Source organism: Vulpes lagopus, chromosome 1 (genome assembly GCF_018345385.1).
Source record: "Vulpes lagopus strain Blue_001 chromosome 1, ASM1834538v1, whole genome shotgun sequence".
In the NCBI taxonomy this organism is placed as follows: Eukaryota; Metazoa; Chordata; class Mammalia; order Carnivora; family Canidae; genus Vulpes; species Vulpes lagopus.
This window is the reverse complement of record NC_054824.1, coordinates 110,564,699-110,584,022: the sequence shown is the minus strand read 5'-3', so window position 1 is coordinate 110,584,022 and position 19,324 is coordinate 110,564,699. Positions and strand designations below refer to the sequence as shown.

General features: G+C 38.0%; 2 protein-coding genes across 2 annotated transcripts in view; one reads left to right on the top strand and one right to left on the bottom strand.

Moving 5' to 3' along the window:
• TWSG1 (twisted gastrulation BMP signaling modulator 1) overlaps positions 1–8,310 on the top strand; it is a 65,494-nt gene extending 57,184 nt beyond the window's left edge. The window contains exons 3-4 of the mRNA XM_041771862.1: positions 1,859–2,125; positions 5,175–8,310. Of these exons, the coding sequence (XP_041627796.1) occupies positions 1,859–2,125; positions 5,175–5,356 (449 nt within the window). The 3' untranslated portion in view covers positions 5,357–8,310. The remainder of the gene's footprint in view (positions 1–1,858; positions 2,126–5,174) is intronic.
• The window catches only part of LOC121500280 (glyceraldehyde-3-phosphate dehydrogenase, testis-specific-like), a 37,693-nt gene extending 22,442 nt beyond the window's left edge, over positions 1–15,251 (bottom strand). Inside the window, exon 1 of the mRNA XM_041771874.1 lies at positions 15,022–15,251. Coding sequence (XP_041627808.1) covers positions 15,022–15,244 — 223 coding nt within the window. The 5' untranslated portion in view covers positions 15,245–15,251. The remainder of the gene's footprint in view (positions 1–15,021) is intronic.
• Positions 15,252–19,324: the final 4,073 nt, after the last annotated feature.

Here is a 19,324-nt window from a genome sequence, read left to right as displayed (position 1 = left end):
ATATAGAGAAAATCTGTCAGAAGGGAGAAGATTCCTGTATCCCCTCAGCCAGATTCCCCAGTTACTAACATTTTTTTTTTTTTAAGATTTTATTTTATTTATTCATGATAGACATAGGGGGAGAGAGAGGTAGAGACATAGGCAGAGGAAGAAGCAGGCTCCATGCTGGGAGCCTGATGTGGGACTTGATCCCGGGACTCCAGGATCACGCCCTGGGCCAAAGGCAGGCGCTAAACCGCTGAGCCACCCAGGGATCCCCAGTTACTAACATTATTGAATTTGTTTCATTGTCATTACTCCTTCCTCTCCCTCTCCCTACACACACACACCCCTAAACATGCATGACCATTCATTCTTTATTGAACCTTTAGAAATAAAGCTTTATACATGATATCCCGTCACACCTAAATGTTCCAGTCTATATTTTACAATGAGTCTATATTTTACAATGAGACATGCACTTTCCAAACAAGGAAGCCAGCATTGTTAAAACACTGCCACCCAATCCACAAACCTCACTCATATTTCACCATCTCAGCAGTATGTCTTATGATATCTTTTCTGATCCAGGCTCCTATCGACAATATGTGATTCATTTAGTTGTCATATCTGTTCAGACTCATTCAATTTGAAATAGTACTGTGGTCTTTTCCCTTGATAGTTTTATTGAGTACAGACTTGACATTATGTAGGATGACCCTAAACCTTGATCGACTTGATGGTGACTGATAACCATTCTTAAGTCACACATTCTGGGCAACAGCACCCTGAAATGAAGTTAAGAATTACACGAAGTGATACAAAATATCAACCTGTTGATCACTGGTCATGTTAACCTTGATTTCCTGGTCACCTTGGCATGTGCCAGATTTTCTACAGTAAAGTCACCATTAGTCCTTTTGTAATTGGTTAGTATTTTGTAGAGAGTTTTCCAAGAGTATGTTCCTCATCTAACCTTCACCCACCAGCTTTGGCATCCATTGACAACTCCCATATGAATCAAACACCTGTGTGATAGTTGCCAAGTGGTGATTTTCTTTTTTTTTTTTTTTTTTTTTTTTTTTAATTTTTATTTATTTATGATAGTCACAGAGAGACAGAGAGAGAGGCAGAGACATAGGCAGAGGGAGAAGCAGGCTCCGTGCACCGGGAGCCCGACGTGGGATTCGATCCCGGGCCTCCAGGATCGCGCCCTGGGCCAAAGGCAGGCGCTAAACCGCTGCGCCACCCAGGGATCCCTTTTTTTTTTTTTTTTTTTTTGCCAAGTGGTGATTTTCTATTTCATTTGTTCCTTCTACATTTATCAGTTGGACACTCTACTAAAAGGAGGAGCTTTTCCTTCATTTATTTATTTATTGATAACATAAAGAATCATTAATAACCGTTTTATTTATAAGAAGTAATCCATTATTTACCATTATTTATTTTGAGGTTAAAATGGTCTATTTGGCCAGTGGGAGCCCCTTCTGGTTGCTTCCTGTGGTTTTTTTTGATAACTCCCATCATTCACTGAGTATTTTCTTTCTTTTAAGCATAGAAAGTATCCCAGAGTCACGTTGTATTTTCCCTGGCCCAGCCCTGGAATCAGTCTTTTCTCCAGATAGCTCTGGTTCCTCTTAGCAAAGGATAGGTATTTAGAAAAAAATATCTGAGCCCTTGATGTGCTTAATGCTATGGGAGTGTCATCACTTCTAGGGCCCCTTAGTCAAAAAAGCTAGGAAAATACATATAATGTTAGAAGGAAGTTAATTTTAATATATTGGAGCTTTGATTGCAAGGCATTAACTAACAGCATTGCATGCTATTACAATCAGTGAGAAAAAAATAACTTTTATTTTCTTTCTTCCTCCTCCTCTAGGTATGTGTAATCCTCGAAACTATAGTGACACACCTCCAACCTCAAAGAGCACGGTGGAAGAACTTCATGAGCCAATCCCTTCTCTCTTCCGAGCACTCACAGAAGGAGACACTCAGTTGAACTGGAACATTGTTTCCTTCCCTGTTGCAGAAGAACTCTCACATCATGAGAATCTGGTTTCATTTTTAGAAACCGTGAACCAGCCACACCATCAAAATGTGTCTGTTCCTAGCAATAATGTTCACGCACCTTATTCCAGTGACAAAGGTAATTCCCCACAGTTGACTTTCTGTCTTGCCCCCTCATTTTCTGTGTGGTCTGTGAAACCTTTATTTATCTTTTAGAGCAGTTTTTGGTTTTGAGTTTGTCTTCTCTTGAATTATGGACTTTAATAACCCTAATCCCTAAGTAGATAAGGAGGCATGTCACTCCATAGCCTCAGTGATAGAGATTGTGTTGAAAGATAGATAACTTGGTTCTAATTTTGATGTTTGTATTAGGCTTTAATGTTCTTTCTGTAAGATAGCAACAGAGCTGCTTGCTTAATATAGTATTGCTCACTGTCAGATAACATTCAGAGTGTCCTAGGCAGTCACATTTTTGTAATAGCATTGGTACTACAAATGATGCCACGCTCATCAGCTAAATTTCTTTATGAGCCAGTTGGTATCTAATTTCCAGGTATAAACTAACTCTAGTACTCTTGGTCAGAAGGGGAACTAAATGGAAGAATGGCTTATATAACTTTGAGAAGCATATTGAAGAATACTTATTAGTGGGGATAGATCATTCCTTAATTTTGGAATGTACAGGGCATATATAACTTTTATAAAGTCTTTGAGGGGATCCCTGGGTGGCGCAGCGGTTTAGTGCCTGCCTTTGGCCCAGGGCGCGATCCTGGAGACCTGGGATCGAGTCCCATATCGGGCTCCCGGTGCATGGAGCCTGCTTCTCCCTCTGCCTATGTCTCTGCCTCTCTCTCTCTCTCTCTGTGTGACTATCATAAATAAATAAAAAATTTAAAAAAAGTCTTTGATATTTTCAGATAAAAGACTCCACAATTTTACTGTGTTAAAATAAGGTAATTATGAAAATTGCAGTTATTTCTTAAAATATGAGGTGAATTATACATAAACAGTATAATTTGTACTCTTTTTACTTGGCTTTTTGTCATGCCCTCTATTATAGTCCTGCCAATCTGAAATAGTATGAACTTTGGACATTAGTAGTAAAAGCAAAATAGCATTTGTTAATGATCTCAGAGTAAGAATTCTTACTGTTTTTAGCTAAACTGCTTTATTTTTTTTGTTTAAGATTTTATCTATTTATTCATGCGAGACACAGAGAAAGAGGCAGAGGGAGAAGCCGACTCCATGCAGGGAGCCCGATGTGGGACTCGATCCCGGGACTCCAGGATCACGCCCTGAGCTAAAGGCAGACGTTCAACCGCTAAGCCACCCAGCCGTCCCTTAGCTAAACTACTTTATTTTATTTTATTTTTTTAAAGAAGGCCTCTTTTATTTATTTTATTTATTTATTTATTTATGATAGTCACACAGAGAGAGAGAGGCAGAGACATAGGCAGAGGGAGAAGCAGGCTCCATGCACCGAGAGCCCGACGTGGGATTCGATCCCGGGTCTCCAGGATCGCGCCCTGGGCCAAAGGCAGGCGCCAAACCGCTGCACCACCCAGGGATCCCTATTTTTTTTTAATTTTTAATTAATTTTAATTTTTAGTTCCTTGGATCCTCTGATTACTCTTTGAGTTCATAATGGCTCTTCCATAGTAAGTGTTTAATAAATACCTGTTGAGTAATTAAATGAGAAAAAGTTGATAGATACTAATCACCTGAGATTCAAAGCTACCCTGTCCTGCCCACCACCAATCCCTAGTCTGTCTGGTGTTGTGCTGTACTGGCCTCCCTGTTTTCTGTCTTGACCTGTACCCAGTGGTGGTTCTGCTATCTCCTGATGCTAACCATTCACTGCAGTCAGACATGCCTCCAATCCATTCCCCAAGCACACTACACTGGTCTCCTTGTGACTTTCCTTATTTTGTTACTGATAATTTTGCTGTCAATTCTTCTTCCTAATACAGCTTTTTCCATGAAGCCTTTCCTTACTATACAGACCTCTGGTGATATATCAGTTCCATATATGGCTCCATAAAATAACAGATTTTAATCATACCCCCTCTATTAATGTTTTTTATTGTCTTGTATTTATTTCATGTACCTTATCGTCTTAACTAGGTCATCATAGGGCATTAACCACCAGGAGCACTAAAAATTGAAACAGTCAAAAATAATTGTGTGGGAAAACAAGACTGGGAAATTGCTACTGATAATAGTAATTTTTATTTATTTTTAATATTTTTTTAAAGATTTTATTTATTCATGAGAGAGACAGAGAGAGTCAGAGACATAGGCAGAGGGAGAAGCAAGGCTCCCTGTGAACCCACTCATGGAGTTCAGTCTCACAACCCAGAGATCATGAGCTGAACCAAAGTCAAGAGTTGTCCACTCAACCAACTGAGCCACCCAGGTGACCCAAGAACAATATTTTTCAGATATCTTTTAGCTAGAGAATTCTCTCGTCTAAGGAAATCTTATCAGAAATGCCCAAACTAAGATTTTTTTTGCATTTATTTATTCATGAGAGACACAGAGAAAGAGGCAGAGACATAGAGAGAGAAGCAGGCTCCCTGTGGGGGCCCAATGTGGGACTCAATCCCAGGACCCTGGGATCACAACCTGAGCTGAAGACAGGCACTCAACCACTGAGCCACCCAGGTGCCCCAGAAATGCCCAATTTATTTTTTTTCTTTTCTTTTTTTAAGATTTCATTTATGTATTAGAGACAGAGAGAGAAGCAGAGACACAGGCAGACGGAGAAGCAGGCTCCATGCAGGGAGCCCGACGCGGGACCCAATCCCGGGTCTCCAGGATCACACCCTGGGCTGAAGGCAGCACTAAACCGCTGCACCACCCGGGCTGCCCAAGAAATGCCCAATTTAAAAAGCACAGCTCTGAAGCACAGCAAATGTTAAGCCCAGTAATTTCAACTTTGAGATCAAAGTCCAGAATCTGATAAAGTGACTAAGGAAGCCCCTTCACCTTCTTAAAGCAGGAGTGGGGACTCTGACTTCCTTCTCAATATAATTAACAGATATGATCTTTATTCCTGCAACTCATCCACTGTCCTGTGCAGACTAGCAGTAAGAGAACTAAGAATAACTATTAATATCAGCCAGGTATTAAAGCATTTCCTACTTTTCCTCTTTCTTGCTCTGAGCTCTTAATTTTTTATTTTTCAGAACATATGTGTACTGTGGTTTATTTTGATGACTGCATGTCCATACATCAGTGTAAAATATCCTGTGAGTCCATGGGAGCATCCAAATATCGCTGGTTCCATAACGCCTGCTGTGAGTGCATTGGTCCAGAGTGCATCGACTATGGTAGTAAAACTGTCAAATGTATGAACTGCATGTTTTAAAGAAGGAGAAGAATGTAAACCAATTTAGTCAACAAGAAAGATATAAAAATCTATTTGGTGAAGTCTACTGGTTGCACTAGAATGCCGGCAGGTTAAGAAGATGAAAGAATTTGGACTGAGTTAAAGTGTGACAAATTCAGTAATGTGGTAAATCATAAGTAAAACTAGTTGATTTTTTAGCCCACTGGCAATAAACCCCCTCCTCCATATACATTTACAACTTGGTCATATGAGAAGCAAGCACACAGAGAATTCCTTGAAAGATCGGAGAGTCCTGACATAAAGCCTGGTGTCATTTTTTTTCTAGCATTCCATTCCAAAGTCTTTGATTTTGAAAATGTTAGAGCACATTAACATAAGTTATAATTTCTTCATTTACTACTACTGGGACACTGTCATTCACTGTGCCTTGTCTCGTTTATCTCTTCTATAAATAGAGTAGATATTCACATATATCACCCTGAGAACCCACATAAAGATCACTGTTAAAAGCTTAATTTCAAACCTTGTAAAACTTTGTTAGTTTTAGAAAGTAAATGCTTACTACATTTTACAATTTAAAACTTTTACGTAGTAGAATCTATCCTGTAATACACATGCTGACAGAACTTTGGGCAAAGTTTCTCCATCTCTTACATCCCTCTGCCCAAAGTGCTTCTGTAGGTAGGTAGTAATGAAGAATTTTGAGCAAGAATTTCAAGGCACACCTATGACACTGCATTAAATATTCTGCTAGGATAAATAGAGAGTTAAGGCATTTCTCTAACTTAAGGTACCAGCTTAACGAGCACTAGGAAGGGGAAATGCCTGCCAAGTCAGACTCCACTTAAAGCACCAGAGAAACAGCTTGTCTCATTGTACAGAGATGGTGAGGTGAAAAGGAAAAGCTGTAATCTTGGGTAGAATGAATGAGCCTCTCAGCCTTAGCATGGGCAGAGCCATGTTTCCCAATAATGAGTGATAGGAGGGAATAAAGAAGGAACTTACAGGTGTGAGCAGGGAAGGTTGAAAATGCTGGTAATTCTTATTGGAAACAAACTTAAAACTATTTACATTAATTATTTTATTATATTGTAATCCTTCCTTTAGGTTTCTATCTGGATCAAATGTTCTTATTAAACAAGTATAATCATACAGTGGGAGGTTAAGATTATGAAATGAAAGAGAAATCTGTTCAAGGCAATGTTAATTTCAAATACACAATAGACTATTTTGTTTTATATGTTCCAGTAATGAGAAGCTTAAATACTATGTACCCTTCATTGTAATAAAACCTGTCTTCAAGCATGAATCTAAAACATAAATATTTATAACACAGAGACTCTTTACAAAATTATTGATTTCTTCAGTACATTATGAATTACACATAACTTGTAGGAATACCTTTTTTATATGTCTAAGTATTTTAGTACATAAAAATAGATAATGCTCTTAGACACTTTGTATTCATTATATGAACAGTAGTAGTTAGTTACAAGATCATATGTAATATCATGATTAACCATCATAAAATCTAAAGCCTTAACACTTTTTCTTGTTCTTTTCGGACAACTCTAATGAATACTCAAGGTACTTTAGCCTTTTCAGAAACTTTTGCCCTTTTAAAAAAAGCTAAAATTTAGCTCTTGTATGTATTTTTTTAATAGCAAAACATTGGAATATCTGTTTCTTTTTTTTGTTTTTTTTTTTTGTTTTTTTTTTTTAATATCTGTTTCTTACTTTTATCTAGAATGCCTCTGTTTAAAAGTGCCTGGAAAACATTTTAGCTCCCCTTCTTCATTAATGCCTGTAAAGCTAAAGGTTTTCTTAAAGCCTTTTAAACTTAAAAAAGAGAGAGTTTTAAAAGAATCTGCATCTAGCAGCTTCATTTCCACTTTGCTATTCTTCAAAATAATTTCATACTTATGAACAGAGAAATCCTTTTGTGTTTATTGGCAGCATGCTTAATGTTGCCTTAAAAATGCCAACAAACATTTCTTAACCACATTTATCATCTTGATTAGGTTTCCATTCTTAAATTTTTAAGTGTAATATCTCTTCTGCCCCTATACTGGAAGGGTAATTTCTTGAACCATATTGTATTTGAACTAATTTTCCTTACAACTTTTTCTCCCAATGGAAATTAATCCTAAGTGTAATGGTAAATTTTATATTCAGTTTTGCTTAGTTTTTGTGGTTTATAATCGGGTTGAAAGAGTTCACCTAGAAGATTCCATTTCCAGTTTATAATGTATTTCAGGTTTTGAATAACAATATTTTCCAAATTAAAATGTAAGTGTATTTTCCCCCACTAAAATGTAGACCTTGTATTACCATTCTAAAAGTATAGTTCACTTCCATATTGAAACTCTGGTAAAATTCTTTTTAAAAAAAGAAATCAAAAAGTATGTTAACTTTTTTATAACTAGATTAAAAAAAAAAAAAAAAACCTCAATCAGCAGCTATTATAAAAGCCATATATAAAAGGTTCTTTCCTAGAGTAAGACATGTCTTTGCTAGGTAGATTTTTGGTCCTTTCCCACCCCATAGCACCTAATTATTGGAGAAATTGTACTCAAAATAGTGGCACCAAATCAAACGATAATTCAAACAAAATAAGTTTTTGTTTACATAGAATGCTATAAAATGCTTTCATTTAGAAAAACTATTTCTAAAGATTCAGAAAACAAAATTGGTAAGATACTAGAATTTTTGAACAATTATTTATAAAGCAGAGTAGCATCAAAATAGGGAAAAGAAACTAAGACTTCTGAAAAATTAGGTAAATATAAATAAGCCACATATTTAAAGTTTGTTTTTGTGACACTTCTTTGAAGATTTTTAAAAATCTATTCTACATTCCCCAGAGTTTATGTTAATTGTATTTCAAATGATCTACAACATACAGAATTATGTATTTTTTCTTTGGTTGTCCCTATAAGCAAAAGAATATTTTAATAAAAAATTAAAATGAGTGTGTCATGCTTTTTTTTTTAACTTCAGCATAGAAGAAACACCAGAATAAGTTTGAGATTTCTGTCTAGTGGAGTTATAGTTTAAATGAAGCATGTCCCCTTGTCTCTGGATGTCCCTACAGATTGTGTTGAAACAAATGCTCTTTAACAGTACGCTTTCTGCCTTTTCATGTGCTTTATTCCAATACCGGGGAGATTTTGAAATGAAATACTTAACATTCTCCTTGTTCCTCAAGCCTCAGGAGAACTATCTGATGATGATTGGAAGGAGTTACAGGAAGGTCAAGGTAGGAAAATCACTCCTCACGCTCCCACAGTAATAATTCTCACAGGGTTGTGTTATTAGATTTGAGAGTCCATAGGCTATCCTCTATGGTAGAATCAGTGTTATTTCACAGAATCTACATTCTGAAAGCCTAGTGGACAGGAGGATCTAGAGAAGGAAAAATTCAAGAGGACAGGTTGCCAGCCCAAGTGACTTAACCGAATGAGAGATCTAAGAAATTTGGGGGGTAGAATTCATTTCCAGAAGGACTGTACATTTGATGAGGAAAGTTGTTGTTTTGCTGAAAGTGCCCAGTGGCAGTGAGCCATGTGGCACTAAGAGGCAGAGGGTCAGTCTGGAGGTGCAGAGTTGGGATGGAGCGTCCCAACTGGGAAAATCAGAAGGCAGGCAGGCTGTGGTATGGCTGGCTCCACCCAGCAGCCCACACTGGCGGGTTTTAAGTTCCTTAAGCCAGCAGACACTCCGTTAGCTTATAGGTGTTAGGAGTTACGATTCTCAGGCCTCTTAGATATTTCCTAACCAATTAAAAATTCATTTTACATCTTTTTAGTTTGAAGTCTGTGCTTGAAGGATGGAGTCAGCAACAACCCCAAGGTCCAGCTTTTGAGGTGAGAATTCTCAGTGCAAAAGCAAAGAGAAAAGATTTCTGCCCTCCCAGAGTGGTGCTGGGACCCAGAAAGAAGCCTGGAAAAGTGCAAAACCCTCATCTGTCACTGACAGAAATGTCCTCATTTGACTGAAGTTAGCTACTGAATTTAGACACAGTCAGTCACCACTGAAATTCCTCTGTGACAAAAATGATAGCATTGTCAGCCCTCCTAATGCACATCATTCTGCAGCCAGAGTAGTCATTCTAAAACACATGTGCACATGGCTGAGTCAGTTAAGCGTTATCTTCAGCTCAAGTCATGATTGGGTCCTGGGATCGAGCCTCACAGCAGGCTGCCTGCTCAGCAGGGAGTCTGCTTATCTCAGTCTCTCTCTCCCCCCCCCCCCCCCGCCCACCCCTCCTCACCACTCATATTCTCTCTCTCTCTGTCTCTCTCTCAAATAAAATATTTGAAAAAAAAAAAAATGCAGGTAATGACTATCCAAACCCTAGTTCCAATTCCAAGCAAATTGCAAGGCTTTGCCTAAATTGGCTCCGGTTACCTAGTAGGAACTAAGAACAAAGCAGACAACCTGCCTTTTGTTTTCTAGCAGTCTCACCTGCTTCAGGGGATTCTCCAAGAGAGAAGCAGGTGCAGAAATGAATGCCTTTGCCAGAAAGACAAGAGGCCTGAGTCTCCCAGACCACAGAGTCTGGAGCCAGATCTAGGCTGGATCTCAGGACTCTGAGACCATGACCTGAGCTGAGATCAGGAGTCAGATGCTTAATCGCCTGAGCCCCTCATTATTTCCTTTAAATCAAGTAAAATCTGATCCAGAGCCCTATCACATCCAAAATCTGCCAAGAGCAAGGCTCTGTTACCTACCCTGGATCTCACAGAATCCTAGAGGTCCTAGAGGCAAGTTTGGGGACCCTAGACAGTGAGGGTTTGGCTGCTGATAGCCGTAAGTTGAAACCTCTAGGAAGAGGCAACTTCAGACTTTGGAGCAGGGCAGTTTGGGGCACATTGAGGCCTAGGGCACAGACCCCATGGTCATTCATATGCAAGGGTGCCTGGGTGGCTCAGTTAAGTGTCTGCCTTAGGCTCAGGTCATGATCTCTGATCAGGTTGGGATGAAGCCCCATGTCAGGCTTCCTGCTCAGCAGGGAATCTGCTTTTCTCTCTCTCTCTCTCTGTCCCTCTGTCCCTCCCTCTTTCTCTCTCTCTCTCTCTCTCAAACAAAATCTTTTAAAAATAAAAAAGGGAAGGGTTTGCAGGGAGTGGCAGACTACAAAAGTGTCTTTGAATTTCTACTTGTAAAACGACTTTTGCAAGATTTCTCTGGTGCCTATCATTCAGTTTGATATTAGCTAGAGGGGAGATAAACAGGCAGTCATGAGAACCTTAAAGAGTGTAGGAATGGGCACATATCTGTTGCTTATATCAAAATGATGAAGGCTTTCGTTCAGCCTTCCAGACAAAGAGTAAGCATTTTTCTGCTTCACTGTTTTCCTCATCGTTTTCCCTGCTGACCAATCTTCGGTTCTTAAATCTTTAAGGTTGCTGAAGGGCAAAGGGCTCATCTTCTATAACTTCAAGCTGACGGTGTTATAGAGATGTCCCTACTTATGGACCGAAATTGGTCACTCTCTGTTTCTATGAATAATAATCACAGAAGACCACCAGAGTGGACATCAAGGAAGGACTGATCATCTGTTAGCTGGGCAAAGGAGTCAGGAACTGTTTACATGTACTTCGACAATAGGAGAGAATAAAGCAAAAGAGATAACACATTAGGATTAATATGATAAAAGTAAGTGTGATAAAGACCCTTTAAGGTCTACTTCCCAACCAATCGTTAAGTGACAGTGTAGGGTCTTTGAGAGCCCCAATCTGTTTACTAATATCTGTAAGTAATGCTCTTATATTTTTGTCATAATCCGGAATGGAGACACACCATTCTGTTTTAATAATAACATTCTTTCCTTCTCGTCCTGCTATTTTTTTTTAATTTTTATTTATTTATGATAGGCACACAGTGAGAGAGAGAGAGGCAGAGACACAGGCAGAGGGAGAAGCAGGCTCCATGCACCGGGAGCCCGATGTGGGATTCGATCCCGGGTCTCCAGGATCGTGCCCTGGGCCAAAGGCAGGCGCCAAACCGCTGCACCACCCAGGGATCCCTCGTCTTGCTATTAAGATATATCTAATGCCATTCTGTTTTGTAGAACTGCTTTAAGCATTTGAATTACTTTGGTGTTTAATAAATAATGTAATGCTGGGGTACCTGGACGGCTCAGTTGGTTAAGTGTTGGACTCTTGATTTCGGGTCATGATCTCAGGGTCCTGAGATTGACACCCTCATTGGGCTCTGTGCTGGTCATGGAGCCTGCTTAATATCCTCTCTCCCTCTCCCTCTGCCTGCCCCACCCCCCATCCCTGCTCTTTCACACTTTCTGTCTCTCACACACACAATAAAATGATAATGTATTGCAGTTTTGAAGTCATTTCAGGCCTTAATTGTGTAGCATATGGTGTTACCCATCAAATAGACTATTTTGTTTATTGGCAAGCAATCAGGTAATTAATAAGAGGCACTTCTATGGAAACAAAAAAAATTAAATCAGTGGTTAGAACAAATTACAAATCCAGTGTCTGAGTCTCAAATACTGCCAGTGAAAAGATTTTTTTATATGTCAGGCTTAAAGCATCCTCAGATGGAGTGGGACAAGCAGTGGGAATCAGATGAATTTTCCTGATTTGTAATTCAAATGTCTCTCTGATGATACTTTTTTTTTTTAGAGAGATTTTATTTATTTATTCATTTGAGAGAAACAGTGAGAGAGAGAGAGAGAATGAGCAGAGGGAGGGGCAGAAGGAGAGGGAGAAGCAGACTCCCTGCCAAGCAGGGAGCCCAATGCAAGGGCTCTATCCTAGGGCTCTGAGATCATAACCTAAGTCCAAGGCAGATGCTTAACCAGGTGAGCCACCCAGGTACCTTTCTAGTGATCCGTTTGAATGGCCTGTAGTTCAACAGGCACAAAGATTGTCTATACATTACTTTAGTGGCAGTTTCTCTGAAGCTGACCTCAAGTTGTCCAGCATCAGTTTGCAGGGGTTTAGGAAGAAAGGGCAGTTTTAGTTTTTAATGACTTTTAGTCAAGAGAGTGAAAGAAGACTGGAAACCTTAATTAAAGAGCCATAGCCAGATATTTAAGGAAACCATAAGAACTCAAGACCTAGTTATAATAACTAGTATTAAAATTGATATCTATAAAAATGTGTTATTGAGGGATCCCTGGGTGGCGCAGCGGTTTGGCGCCTGCCTTTGGCCCAGGGCGCGATCCTGGAGACCCGGGATCGAATCCCACGTCGGGCTCCCGGTGCATGGAGCCTGCTTCTCCCTCTGCCTATGTCTCTGCCTCTCTCTCTCTCTCTCTCTCTCTGTGACTCTCATAAATAAATTTAAAAATTTAAAAAAATATTTAAAAAAAGAAAAATGTGTTATTGAAACACATTTTCTCTATATAATCACCCTCATTTTTATCAAAGGTAGCCAAATCAAGACTAATTTGTTTGTAAAATAAGTCTAATTGTAGCAAACATGGCCTTATTACTTACATAAGTTCAGAAAGAATGGTGATTGATCATATAGATCTTTTAAAATCTGCTTTCCTAGAACTTTTTATAAGGAATCTCTAGATTGCCACACCAAATACTTGCCATCAGTCTCTGCCTACAATACCTATGGAGATGGGTGAATTTCTCTCTTCTCAGGGTCTTAATATCCCGAAGCTGACCTTTATTCACCAGATAAGGCTGCTGAGAACTCTGTAAGCAAGATATCAGGCTGATATTTCCAGGGAGGATTTATTGGCTCCATCAAGTCAATCTGAGTTTCTTAAAGCTGTCTGGTTATATCTGAGTCTATGCATGTCTCTCCCAAATATGACAGGCTAGTCAAAGCCTTGGTAATGTAACCAGTCTTTCCAATGGTGTCCTTTTACAAAAAGAACAGGTTCATTGGACTTACGCAAATAATTATATTGCTATGAAAGAAAGAATACTCACTGAGAGTTTCTGAATTTCAAAGAGTCCAGGTAGGGAGAAAAGTTAAAGGTTACAATTTGTTCACAAAGTCATATTTTATTATAGTTCTGTAAGTTACAAATATCTTAAGAGAAAAAACTTCATTAAATCTAGAAGAGCAAACATTAAAGAATCAGCAGTATTCCAAACAAGAGTCATAACAGAGTGATAATCATCTTCCTTAATTCATTCAATCCCATGTTACTAATTCTCATTCTCTTTTGATGCAGCTTTCCCATTAGTTCTGGAAATTCCTTTTTTATTTTTAAAGATTTTATGTATTTATTAGAGAGAGATCACAAGCAGCAGGGAGGAGTAAAGATAGAAGCAGACTCCCTGCTATGCAGGGAGCCCAATGCAAGACTCGATCCCAGGGTCCTGGGATCATGACCTGAGCAGAAGGTAGACGCTTAACTGAGCTACCCAGGTGGCCTAGTTCTGGAAATTCATATCCAGTTTAGTTTTATGATCTTAAGGATATCAAAAATCTGTTTGTTAGAAAGTCCTTTTCACAAATCTCCTTGAAGACAAAACTTACCTGGCAAAGGCATCAGAATGATAACTAAAAATGATAAAAGACTAAAAAATGGACATGGTTAAAGATCTGATGAGAAAGCATGACAACACAGTTGAGAAGAAAATCTGGTTATTTTTGTGACACATAGCATTTTAATAATTAGAATGTCCAGTGATGACCTTATACCAGAACATATTTAAAACTTTAGATATTTCGTGTATTTTCTAGAACAATTACAACATTTACTCAAACAACGTAACCTAAGTTTTATCATCATTTCTATGACATGCTTCCCAAGCAACTTAACATACCAAATAAACAAGCCTAATTAGTTGAAAAGACTTCATTTAAAATTAAAATCCTTGAAAGTTTCAAAGCACGTTGCTAAATAGGATCACAGATGAGTATAAAACTCAATATTTAACTAGCCATGCTGGCAATAAGAGATTCTACAGAGGTTGTACAGTTGTTAACAAAACTTAGTTCCTTCAATATTGAGAACTTTTAACTTTCGTAAGTAATCAAAGATCTGATAAAGACAAAATATAGAAGCTTTGGTTTTCTGGGCAGAAAAGAAGAAAAAACTTTGTTTACAATTTCTTATCAAGAACAGAACAATAATCCAAAAGAATTTTTGTCTTTTTAACAGAAAAGCAGAATTTTAATCATATACCAGTATACTTTTAAAATCCATTTATTTCAGTTTTAGTCCCGATGACATATAAAATTCTTTTCCAGAGATTTCCCTTCACAAACGTTCTACAAATTTCTTTCAGATTTTGTTCTAAGGTTTTTCTCTCTAAATAACCAGTCTGATTTTAGGGCACAATTACTTTCTTTTTCCCTCAACAAAATGTGTTATTTCTTATACCTTCTTTATTTCCTGACTTTGCTACATACAGAGTTGCTTTCCTTATCATTTCCATCAGTCTTAATACATTTAGCAGAATTTTAACTTAAGAAACCTTAGTCTCCAGTGAAAATCAATTAGTAACTGGTATAGAAATGTTGAGGTTCAGACCTAATGGCCAAGAAAGAATTCTTGAGACATTTTTGGTGCAAATGTGTTCTATGGGCAGAAAAGGCTGCACTGGGATTGTGAAGAGCAACTGATTATATACTTAGGAGATGAGGGAAATAAAGACAGTGGGAAGTTTCCAAAAGGTTTTTTGTATGTTAAAGAATACTTATAAGATCTTGGAGGCCGAGCTATTGTAAGCTAAATTTACCTTTCTCTCTAGCAGAGTACACCATGTAGTTGAGGTCAATGAAGGGGTCATTGATGGCGACAATATCCACTTTGCCAGAGTTAAAAGCAGCTCTGGTGACCAGGTGCCCAATACAGCCAAATCCATTCACTCTGACCTTCACCATCGTGTCTCGGGGATGTGGCTGGCACTGCACCAGAAGATGCGGCTGTCTGTCGAATGGGGAAGAGCAGAGAGCCTCCATCTTTATTTTAAATTGGGAAGATTAGCTGGAGTAGTGATAGTTTTGGTAACTCACCCATGAATCCAGGCAAAACCTAAAGTACAACGACCTAACCCCCTGGAAGAAGCCAGGGCCATAGATGAGTTTCACATAATCAGTGGGCTCTGTCTGGAGCTAACCATCTGACTTCAGGTAGCCGTATCCAATCAGTAGCAAACTGTCAGTAGCCTGAAGTACAATGGTTTGAGAACATGCTTCTAAACATAGCCATCCTGGGTCGCCTGGGTGGCTCAGCAGTTGAGCGTCTGCCTTCGGCTTAGTGTGATCCTGGGATCCAGGATGGAGTACCGCATTGAGTCTCACATCAGACTCCCTGCGAGGAGCCTGCTTCTCCCTCTGCCTGTCTCTGCCTCTATGTGTGTGTGTGTCTCTCATGAATACATAAATAAAATCTTTTAAAAATAATAATAAAAATAAAGATAGCTATCCTAAATGGCACGTGCTATTTGCCCAGGTATTGTATGTATGATTTCTTTGTTCCCAGCATAAAACTGCCTTTGGACTGAGCTGTCCAGTGGTGGAGCCATAAATATGTATCCCAAATTTTATATATGCCAGCATAGCAATAAGTAGGGTTTTGTAACTTGGGCACTTTTGGTGGGTATTAATTTGTGGGTTGGTAAAGTCAATATTTTAAGAGTGTGAGGGTATGAAAAGGTCTGGTTATGTCCTGGTAAATTCCATGTCCTCTGATCAGGGGCCAGGAAAAAACATTCTGATTAGTGATAGATCATGAAACATGATATCATTATATATTATTTCTGAGATATAATTATATAGAGAGTGCCCAATAGTGCCTTGTAGAGGGGAAATCCACCGGGTAACCCAGAGGTACTTGACATGGGAAGAAATCCACAAGCTGTTTGATTTTGTGGTTCAGCGTAATCTGTGCCTATTGTGGAAAGAAATTGTCAGCTAAGATAGGTGAATAGAAAACAAATAGAAAATATACAACCTTCATTGTCATCTGAAGAGGAGTTTGAGATCTGCAGGTTCACAGGAGTAAGAAGGTACGTTACTCTGCTCATGGGTCTCCTGTGAAGGAGGTGCAGGTTTTATTTTAGATATATGAGCCCATGAAGTATGCCCCTTTAATTTTTTGCAGTGGGAGTACATAATATGACCTAATATGGACCTTTCTATTGTGGATTTAAGTCTCCTGCTGTGGGACTTAAATCCAATCTTTCAAAGTTTCCAGGACTTACATGAGGTAGACTTTTAATTATAGTTATATATAACTATATAGTTAAACCAGATTTTGGGAGCATGTGATTAGCACACTCACTAAGTAGTTCAGGAATTAAACCAGCCTTGAGTGAATAATTTAATAGATCACTATAGTCTTTATCTATTGATAGGTCTACAGTGAGAAAAGGCTTTACATATACAATTGTTGGGGGACTCCATCCCATTTTCCAGTTGTTCACATAATCATATGCCCATAGAGTCTTGTTATTATCCCCACAGAATAACAAGCAAGATTATCTATACATGAGCTATTTCTCTGAAGTTTACCTTAAGTTGCCTAGCATCAGTTTTTAAGATTTTTAGAAAAAAAGGCAGTTTTAGTTTTTAATGACTCTAAGTCAAGAGAATGGAAGAAGATTGGAAACCTTAGTTAGAAAGCCATAGCCAAAGATTTGAGGAAACCAGAAGAATTGAGGATCTAGCCTAGTTTTTATTATAAAATATTTATTATATAGTATTAAAATTTAATATCTACAAAGATGTTATTAAAACATAATTTCTCTATAATTACCCTCCTTTCCAGAGATAGCCAAATCTAATTTCATGTAAAACAAGTCCAATTTTAACAAATTTGGCCTAGTTATTTTTATAAGCTCAGCAAGAATGGTGATTGATCATACAGCTCTTTTAAAATGTGCTTTGCTAGAACTTTTTATAAGGAATCTAGATTGAACTTTTAGTAGCCTCTTTAAGTCAGAAGCCAAGCCAAGTACTTGCCATCACACATGCCTGCAATCCTGTAGATTTGGTTGAATTCCTCTTCTGGAGGTCCCCAAAATAGTCTGAGATTCCTGCACCTGCCAGGAAGTGACATTCTTCACTCACCTGGTAAGGCTGCCAGGAACTCTGTAAGCAAAATATCAGGCCAACATTTTCAAAGGCTTTTATTAGCTTCATGCTTCATAAAGTCAACCTTAGTGCCTTAAAGCTGCATGGTCATATTTGAGTCTAAGCATCTCTCAGTTATGACATTCCAGTCAAAGCCTTGGTTAAAATACCAGGGTTTCCAATGGTGTCCTGTTACAGGTAGAACAGATTCTTACTGCAAATAGCTGTGACTGCCATGAAAGAAAGAATCCTCAGTGAGAATTTCGGAATTTCACAGGGTTCAGGTGGAAAGTTAAATGCTTCAATTTGTTCACGAATGAATATTTTATCACATTTCTGTGAGTCATACATATCTTAAAATGTCCTTAATCAAGAAGAGCAAACATTAGAGAACCAGCAATGTTTCAAATAAGAGTCACAAAAACCACAGTCCTCTTCCTTAATTTATTTAGTCCCATGGTACTAATTCTTTAGTTTGCATGCAGCTTCTAGATAGTTCTGGAAATTCTTACCAGTTTTAGTTTTATGATTTTTAAAGGTCAAAAAAACCCTGTATATGCCAAAAGATATGAATCTCACTGAAAACGAAACACATTTCGCAAGAGAATAACTATAATGACAAAAGACTCAAAAATGAACATGGTTAAAGATCTGATGAGAGGTTACAGTATATCTGGCAAGGAAATCTGGTCATTTTTGTGACACAACACTTGAATAATTAGAATGTTAAGTGACAACCTTATTATCAAAACATTAAGACTTCAGGAATTTCATATAAATATATATATATATGTGAAAATATATATATGTGTGTGAAAATATATATATATGAACAGTTATAGCATTTATTCAGGCAACATAACCTAAAGTTTACCATTATATGTTTGACAGTTCTTCCAGAGTAACTTAACATACCAAATAAATGAGCCTATTTGGTCAAAAATTAAATTTACATTTACAATTTAAAGCTGGGAAAATGTATGGGGTTTTTTTTTTTTTTTGGAAGAAAATGTGTTTAAAAACCTTAGGAAGCTATAAAGCACATGCCTAAATATGATTTAAGATCATTACAGGGATCCCTGGGTGGCACAGCAGTTTGGCGCCTGCCTTTGGCCCAGGGCGTGATCCTGGAGACCCGGGATCGAATCCCACATCGGGCTCCCGGTGCATGAAGCCTGCTTCTCCCTCTGCCTGTGTCTCTGCCTCTCTCTCTCTCTCTCTGTGACTATAATACATAAATAATAAATAAAAATTAAAAAAAATCATTACAAAGTTTAAAACTTAATTATTTATTTAACCAAGGTGGCAATAGAAGATTCCAAAGGCAAATATAGAGGGTTATATAGTTGTTAGCAAAACTTAGCTCCTTTAACATTGACATGTAAGTAATCAAAGACCCGATAAAGACAAAACATAGAAACTTTGGTTTTCTGGGCAAAGGAGAAAAAAACCTTGGTTGATATTTTATCAAGAGCAGACCAATAATTAAAGAAAAAAATTTTTAACAGAGAGAAAAGCAGAATTTCAATCTTATACCAGTCCACTTTTAAAATCCATTCATTACAGCCTTTATCTTGACCACATATAAAATTCCCTTCCAAAGATTTCCCTTCATAAACCTACAACTTTTTCATTCAGAGTTGCTTCCCTTATTTCCATCAGTCTTAATTACATTTAGCAGAATTTTAACTCTTAGAAATCCTAGTCTCTAGTGAAAACTAAGTAGTAACCAATTGTGAACTGTTACACCAGAATTCTTTAGATGGCAACTTATGAATCTATTAAGCACAAATCTATTAAGCACACGTTTTCCAACAGACCCAAATATTCTTAGTTTTTCTGCAGTAAGAAGCTGAAAGTGCAAATCTACGTTCAGTAATCAATGCCTTTAGCACTTTATCCTATTTGGAAAAGACCTAGATATCCAACAAATTCAGTCGCAATTTATTATCCAAGCAAAGCTTT